Source organism: Cervus elaphus, chromosome 26, assembly GCF_910594005.1.
Source record: "Cervus elaphus chromosome 26, mCerEla1.1, whole genome shotgun sequence".
In the NCBI taxonomy this organism is placed as follows: domain Eukaryota; kingdom Metazoa; phylum Chordata; class Mammalia; order Artiodactyla; family Cervidae; genus Cervus; species Cervus elaphus.
The window spans coordinates 44901927-44909271 of record NC_057840.1 but is presented as its reverse complement, the minus strand read 5'-3'; the positions used below and the strand labels follow the sequence as shown (position 1 = coordinate 44909271).

At 49.0% G+C, this 7345-nt stretch overlaps 1 protein-coding gene across 2 annotated transcripts in view; it reads right to left on the bottom strand.

The window, feature by feature from the left end:
• Positions 1-7345, bottom strand: part of PACRG (parkin coregulated) — a 505425-nt gene continuing 498080 nt past the window's right edge. Inside the window, exons 5-6 of one of the 2 annotated variants that reach the window (XM_043888529.1) lie at positions 377-497; positions 1-101 (exon numbers count right to left, since the gene is read on the bottom strand). In XM_043888529.1, coding sequence (XP_043744464.1) covers positions 26-101; positions 377-497 — 197 coding nt within the window. In that variant the 3' untranslated portion in view covers positions 1-25. Of the gene's footprint in view, positions 498-7345 lie in introns of both variants that reach the window. The other variant, XM_043888530.1, reaches the window with a different exon arrangement.

The window sequence follows — 7345 nt, the reverse complement described above, 5'->3', positions numbered from 1 at the left end:
TGAATTGCGTACGAAAATCATAGTTTTATTGTCCATACAACCGAAGGTTTAACTCGGACTCCTGCTTTCTTTCCGAACTGGATAAAGAAGCGATTCTTCTCCTGGAACAAATAAGCACAGTACACTATTGTAATCTAAGAAACAGGCACTATTTATGTATGGGAAAGCCTTGCTCTCAAAGGGCTAACAATCCGAGGGCCCGTGAGCCGCTATTTGGGCAGCTGTGGAAGCGCTGAGCGGCCGAAGTCGCGGATAAGGAGATGCCAGCAGCGGCAGAGACGGGTGGCGGGGAGGACCCCGGGGAGCACCCCTCCGCCCAGCCCAGCTGCCTCCCCGCTAGTTCAGCAAGCACGACTCGTAGGTGGGGACCATGTACTTGATGTTGATGAAGGCGTCTTCGCCACCGTAGCGCTCGAAGGCCTCCAGCGTCTCCTGGATCAAGTCGCCGACGTTCTCCCGCTTCTGCTGGCTGTAGTCGATGCCGTCCCCGGAGTTCACTGGTTCATGCAAACACATAGAGAGGCCCGTTACTGTGCAGCACTTTCCCAAAAAGTCCTATGCATGGGTCTAGGCATTGGTCTCCAAGGCCTATGCCACGAGACGCAAGCATTTAACGTTTGACATTGACGTGGATCAATTAGCATCGGATCATTTGACATGATCCCGGTAGAGTTTCAGGAGTGGTGACCGACCAGAACACAAAGTCCCACTAGAAGGGAGCTGATGAAAGGTCAACAGAGTGTAAACCAAAGTGAGGTGATGAAAAGTCATCTCAACTAGAGACGTCAGGGCGTAAACGAACGCCAGGTGACTTGAGGTTACACCACAGCTCACAAGTTAGGGACTCTCTGTCTCAGACCCGGTAATTACATCAAGAGCATTCTCCCGGACCCTGACTTCTGCAAAGGCCCAAGATGGCCTACTTAGAAGGAAGGGCCAATGGTCAGGCGAGGGTGCTGGCTCTGCGTGGTCGCAGACGGACACGCGGTGCTGCGAGGGGCTTAGCCCGTGCCCACGTCTGGGGCTTGCGTCCGCGGGGTGCACGCTATCTCCTCCAGGTCTTATCAACCATGGTATTCGGCCTCTGCTGGGACCCCTGCCCCTCCCCATCACTGGGGGTGCAGCTGGGAGCAGAGATGGCCTTGCCTGCCATCTCTTCCTCATCTCTTCCTGAACGCCTGGATCCTAGTCCTCAGTTACGGCTTCACAGGGATGGGAGCTCTGCTGATGCTGGGGTCTAAGTCCATGCAGGCCGCCTGCCCCGGGGGTTGGGGGGAGCACCTGGAGGACCCGGCCGAAGTCTCACCGCCCTGAGCCTGGAAGTGACCACTCAGCTGCCTCTCAGACTCTGTGGGAAGGAGTTCCTGGACTGGCCATCCATGGCCTGGGTGGGAGGCTGGGTCTCATGGTCTAAAAGTGTTGATCGCGTTCTATCTAAGAGGTTACCCAAGTGCGTGGGGGTCTGCTTCCATTCAGAGAACAGAAATTCCACCTAATAATAGTCATTGTTGTTTAGTTGCTCAGTCATGTCCGACTCTTTGCCACCCCAGGGACTGTAACCTGCCAGGCTCCTCTGTCCATGGGATTCTCCAGGCAAGAATACTGGAGTGGGTTGCCATGCTCTCCTTCAGGAGATCTTCCTGACCCAGGGGTCGAATCCGCGCCTCCTGCTTCGGCAGGCAGGTTCTTTATCATCTGAGCCACCGGGGAAGCCCCGGAATAGTCATGATGGGCCTGTGAGTTGTATTTCCCACCCGAATTTCTAAAGGTGTCCACACCGCTTGTTCTCCCAGTAAGCGAGTCATCTTTGTGCCTTTGCTGACGCTACCCCACCTGATTCATGATGAAAGCAAAGGGCCACGGGGTGGGCTGAGAGTCTGGGGGGGTGAGGACGAGGGCTCAGACCGGGGACACTGTGGGGAGAGCAGCTACAGCTGGAAAATGTGCACTTTCCCAGATGAGCGTGTTCATTTTATTCAGATTTCAATACAGCGCCCAAAGCTTATCTTGCCTGAATGTGAAAATAATAGAGGAGGGGTGGAAAATGGCATTTCAAAGCTATTTTTCCCCAGTTATTTTGAACATTTTAAAAAAGACGGAGTAATAGTTCAGACCAGTAATAAAGGTAACAATTACAATCCCAGACAGCATAGATAAGCAGTTCTTTTGCTTGATTTTCCCAGAAACTTGTTAGAGAAATAGCGCTGTCTTCTGTAACACAGAGAAAGGACACGGTTCTCCTGATTTGTTTCGTTTGGAGGGGGGTGAGGGCAGGCAGAAATACTACTAATTGTCAGAAAGAGAAAAGTTATGAGTTACACAGCTGGGTTTGCAAAACCATTGTAATGAAGTGGATTTTGCCCTTCTCATGGTGGAAGCCTTTCTGCTGTGATGGGGAAAGCTGGATTTAAGTTAAAGGTTGATTTACAGACTAGCTGATCATCTAAAATATTCATACATGATGGTTGTACAGAATAAACAAGAGACAGGATGTTTGAACAAATAGTTCTTGCCCGGATGTTTTTCAGCTAAAGGTAAACTTTAAAAATATATACAGACAAATACTTAAATAGTTTAAAATAAAAAAAAGATTCACAGGGTGGCCTGAGAAGAGAGTCAGTGCGGTCAGGATCTCCCACCGAGGAGAACATGGTATCCATCCACATGCGGGGGGTAGGATTTCCAACAGGAGGAGGTTTTGAGCTGGATTAAGAGAGAAGGGGCTTCCCAGGTGGCTCTGTGGTAAAGAACCTGCCTGCCAATGCAGGAGACACAGGTTCGATCCCTGGGTCAGGAGATGCCTTGGAGGAGGAAATGGCACCCCACTCCAATATTCTTGCCTGGAAAATCTCATGGACAGAGGATCCTGGAGGACTACAGTCCATGGGGTTGCAAGGAGTCAGACACGACTGAGCACACACAGAAAAGAGAGAATGAGGAAGGAGCGTGTGTGTGTGTGTGTGTGTGCTGGGCAGGGGTTGGTGATGTGTGTTACAGGGGAGACCAAAAGATGCTAAGGAGGAAGTTCCAAAAGAGAGGAGGGCAAAAGCAACACCGTCCAAAAAAGGTGCAGCAGGAACGGAAACAGGTCACGTGTGTGACAAGGGAGACCCGGGAGGAAGGGGTGTGTGAGGAACAAGGTCGGCTCCCGGGATTCCGAGGGGGGCCCTGAAGGAAGGCCAGCGACAGTGTCTGGGCTGGTCCCGTCCCCGATGACATTCCTGTTGAACTCCCCTGCTCACGAAACAGGTGGACTTAGGGGGCAGTTGGCAGGATGCAGGTTTGCACGGCCCGCTGAGCCCTGGCAAAAATGCCCCAGGCGCACGTGGAAAGTGTAACTGGTGATGGTGCTGAGTTGTGACAGCCTTGATCCAGTTCCTGATGGACAAAGACACGTAAATTAATCACCAATAAATGGTGCCTTTTGTTGGCCTGTTAGTCAAAAGGTCAAGGACTGAATAGATCACGGGACAGACATATTTTCCTGGTGGGAGCAGAGAAGGGTGGGAAAGTCTGCACACAACGGAAAGCTTAACACGCCCTGTTTGTCCCGCTGCCTCCCAGAATGCTATCCTGACAAGCAGCGCTTTATTTCAATAGTGACCTATTCTTACTTCTTAAAAAATATGTAACTGTAGGAGTAAGAAAACTATGTAGCTTTTTTGTTTCTCAGCAGTGCATAAACCAAGTGATAAAAAGAACAGAGCAGAATAACAGTTGCTTATTCAGAAAGGGAGTTGGAGTTGGAATATTCCTGATTGCAGAATGTGTAACTCTGGGGGAGGAAAAAGCCCAACAAAGGAGCCCCGTCCCTTCCTCTGGGCGTGGGAGGGATGACCAGGCATGGTTTAGGGTCAGGCCACATAGAGGGGTAGGTGAGCAGGGCGGTCTCCATTTCAGAACTGCTCTAGAGTCACTTTCTTTGAGAATCTGAGTTTGAGGCGATTAGGTTGAGCTTACCTTTTTAAATACGTACGACGCCGCAGGAAAACACGCTTGTGAGAATAGGATGCTTTAAGAACAACCCAGATGGTTTTGTACAATTGTCACTTCTTGTTAGGAAGATGACATTTCAATTCAGGAAGCTAAGAGTCTATTTTATGTCCGACAGCTGGAAAGATACATTGATGAAGGAAAAGATGTGTTTTATGTATAACTAAACAAACAGGACCTGTAACAACAGTTCAACCCAGACTTTGCATTTCTAAAGGAATACAACGCAGGTAGACTAGAACCAGGGATTCTGTTTCTCCTCTTGGAGGTATTTGTGTGCCGGAGACGAGCTCCTACTGCTTGGAAGTCTCTTGGTTAGGAATTATCGGGTTGGCCAAAAAGTTTGTTTGGGGTTTTCCATAAGCTGGTACAGAAAAACCCCAAGGAACTTTTTGGACAATCCAACATTTTTGAAGACGCTTGTTGTTCTGAACGTTGAAGTGGTTTTGGATTGTGTAGGCAGTATGTTTAAGCGTGGGCAGCCTCCTTTTCTACCTAAGCCAGTTTAAACAGCCCCCACCTGGATGCTTTCTCTTCCTCGGGGCCGTTTTGGTCAGGTATGTGTGTCCCAGGCTTCCCGCTGTCAAGGGCACCCCCCCAGTGAATGAACTCGTGGTTGTGAAGTGACCATCACGCCTTCCCGTCCCGAAGGCACGGCCAAGACATCAGACCCGTTTACCTTCCACACAGGTGCATATCTGCAAGGCAGGCGACCTGGCCTGGCAACGGACATATATCACGGAGGGTTCTGAGGCAACAGTCTCTTAGCATTTTTACAATGTTCACACTGTGTAGAAGCTTTCCTTCTTTTCTTTAGTTACTACTATTACAGGGAAAAGGTGGGGGAAAAAAAGACAAAAAGTGGAAAAGGGACACTTCTGGTGGCCAGAGCGAGGTCTTCGTGAGTTGGTCTCGGTGGCAGCTCCGGCCACTCTGAAGGGTGATGGGCTCTCTGTAGACAGTGCAGGACGAGGCCCTGCAGGGTCATGCAAGACGGCAAAGACGGGGCTCTTGCCTTTGGGGAGCTGGCCGAGGTCCCCGCAGGTCACGTTCAGGCCCACCAGACTGAGTCTGGGCTGCGGACCCAGCCCAGAGCCCCGCGTGGCTGGCCCCTGTCCTGCTGCTCGGACCCAACTGGAGAACGTCCCGAGAGAAAGCGTCTCTGTGAGGGAGGGCCAGGCTTCCAAGGCCCCGAGTCCCAGGACAGGAAGAGCTGCCGAAGGAAGCACGGGACGGCACTGGACGCTCAAGGAGAGTCACGTCCAGATTCAGATTTTTCCGACCCCAGTGTTTTGACCAATACTCTTAAGGATATCCTGGAGAAGGAAATGGCAACCCACTGCAGTGCTCTTGCCTAGAAAATTCCACGGATGGGGGAGTCTGGTGGGCTACAGTCCATGAGGTTGCAAAGAGTCAGACACGACTGAGCCACTTCACTTAAGGGTATAGATATTGTTACATGAACTGTAATGCACAAGCTAGAGGGAAATGAAAGTATTATTTAAGGCATCAGGAGTAGGAAGCACACAAATGCTTACTTCAGGCTGCTTATCCAACATACCCGAAGTATCACTCATTCTGTTCCAACAGATGAAATAACCGATAAACTCGACCTATTCCTTCTGCTTCCCAGGTGGCTCAGTGGATTCAGTGGTAAAGAATCCACCTGCCAAGCAGCAGACGCTGGAGACGCCGGTTCGATCCCTGGGTCGAGAAGATCCCCTGGAGGAGGAAATGGTAACCCACTCGGGTATTCTTACCCAGAGAATCCCATGGACGGAGGAGCCTGGCGGGAAGGCAGGAACACGCTGAAGGCTGACTTACAGTCAGTGGGGTCGCACAGAGCTGGCCATGACTTAGTGACCAAACACCACCACCACCTAGCCTCTCTGGTCGTGACTAAGAAAAGAAGGAGGCGTGATCTGGAGAGCAGCAGCGCTTCCGCTGGTCCTGCAGAAGGGCAGGTGGATGTCCTCACACGGTGGACCGGCCGAGTGTCTGCGGGGGAAGGCGCTGTGCCCACCCTGCCCATCACTCTGAAACCGTCGTGACCGGGGGGCCTCTCAGAGTCAACCTGAAGCCATGCTGAGCGCAATTTTTTAAAAAGTACTAACAGAAGAAACGAAATCATTTCTTTCTGGATCAGAAAAGGCATTTTTTTGCTTTTTGGGTTGTGTTTTGGTTTCTCAAATGTTGAACTAAACTATTTGAAAAGCTTTAAAGTCCAATTGAAAGGGGGTTTCCCTGTTAAGACCCGTAATCAGTGATGGCTTTGGCCACAGCTAAAACTGCATACCTTCTGTCCGGGTCTCCATGACGCCATCTGCCCTGGAGAGAGGGTGAGCCCTGGGGCCTGGGTTCAGGTGTCCGCAGGGCGTGTGTGCGGACTCTATTGCAAATATTATTCTTATGTTTCTTGGTGACGCGGAACCATCACAGATGTTCTGTTGGATGATTCTGAACACATTTCCAGCTTGGGGTTTAGTGGATTTGGTAGTTTTGAAATGGAGATAACCCCAAACTGTAATTCTTTGTTTGCACTAGTTGGTATTTAGGCAGAAATGTTAGTTATAGTGGAATAAAACTAACATTTTTCAAAAGATAATCTACTAAAAAGATGACTCATCATTAAAAAGATAGATGATCTGAGAGAACAGCATTGAAATATGTATATTATCACGGGTGCAACAGATCGCCAGCCCAGGTTGGATGCATGAGACAAGTGCTTGGGGCTGATGCACTGGGATGATCCAGAGCGATGAGATGGGGAGGGAGGTGGGAGAGGGGATCGGGATGGGGAACACATGTAAATCCATGGCTGATTCATGTCAATGTATGGCAAAAGCCACTACAATATTGTAAAGTAATTAGCCTCCAACTAATAAAAATAAATGGAAAAAAATCATGTAAATGTTAAAAAAAAAGATAGCTCATAATGTTTATGAATTTATGGTTTCTTTGAATCTTTCGCCGTTTAATTTGAATTAAGGAAGGGTGAGAAGAGACACAGATATATTTTGTTTTTTAAGGAGTTTTTGATTTCAAGACCTAGATTAAATTGTCAACATTTGTTTTGCCAGAAATATCCTATTTGGGGTTTGCTTAGACCCAATTTACTTTATAGAAATAGCATTACCTGTTTTAGAATAAAAGTGCTTTCTCCCATAAGGTTTGGAAAATTACAGTGGAAACAATTGTAAATTTTAGTCTGATTCTTTCTGGAGATGAGAGAATGGCAGTGGAAGGCAAAAGGGCAAGACAAGCCAGGGCAAAATTCATTTTTTCTACATTGAATAAGAGAAGAAGCCTTTTGGGGAGATGTTTTATCTACTTCTAGAATCCTAAAGAAATG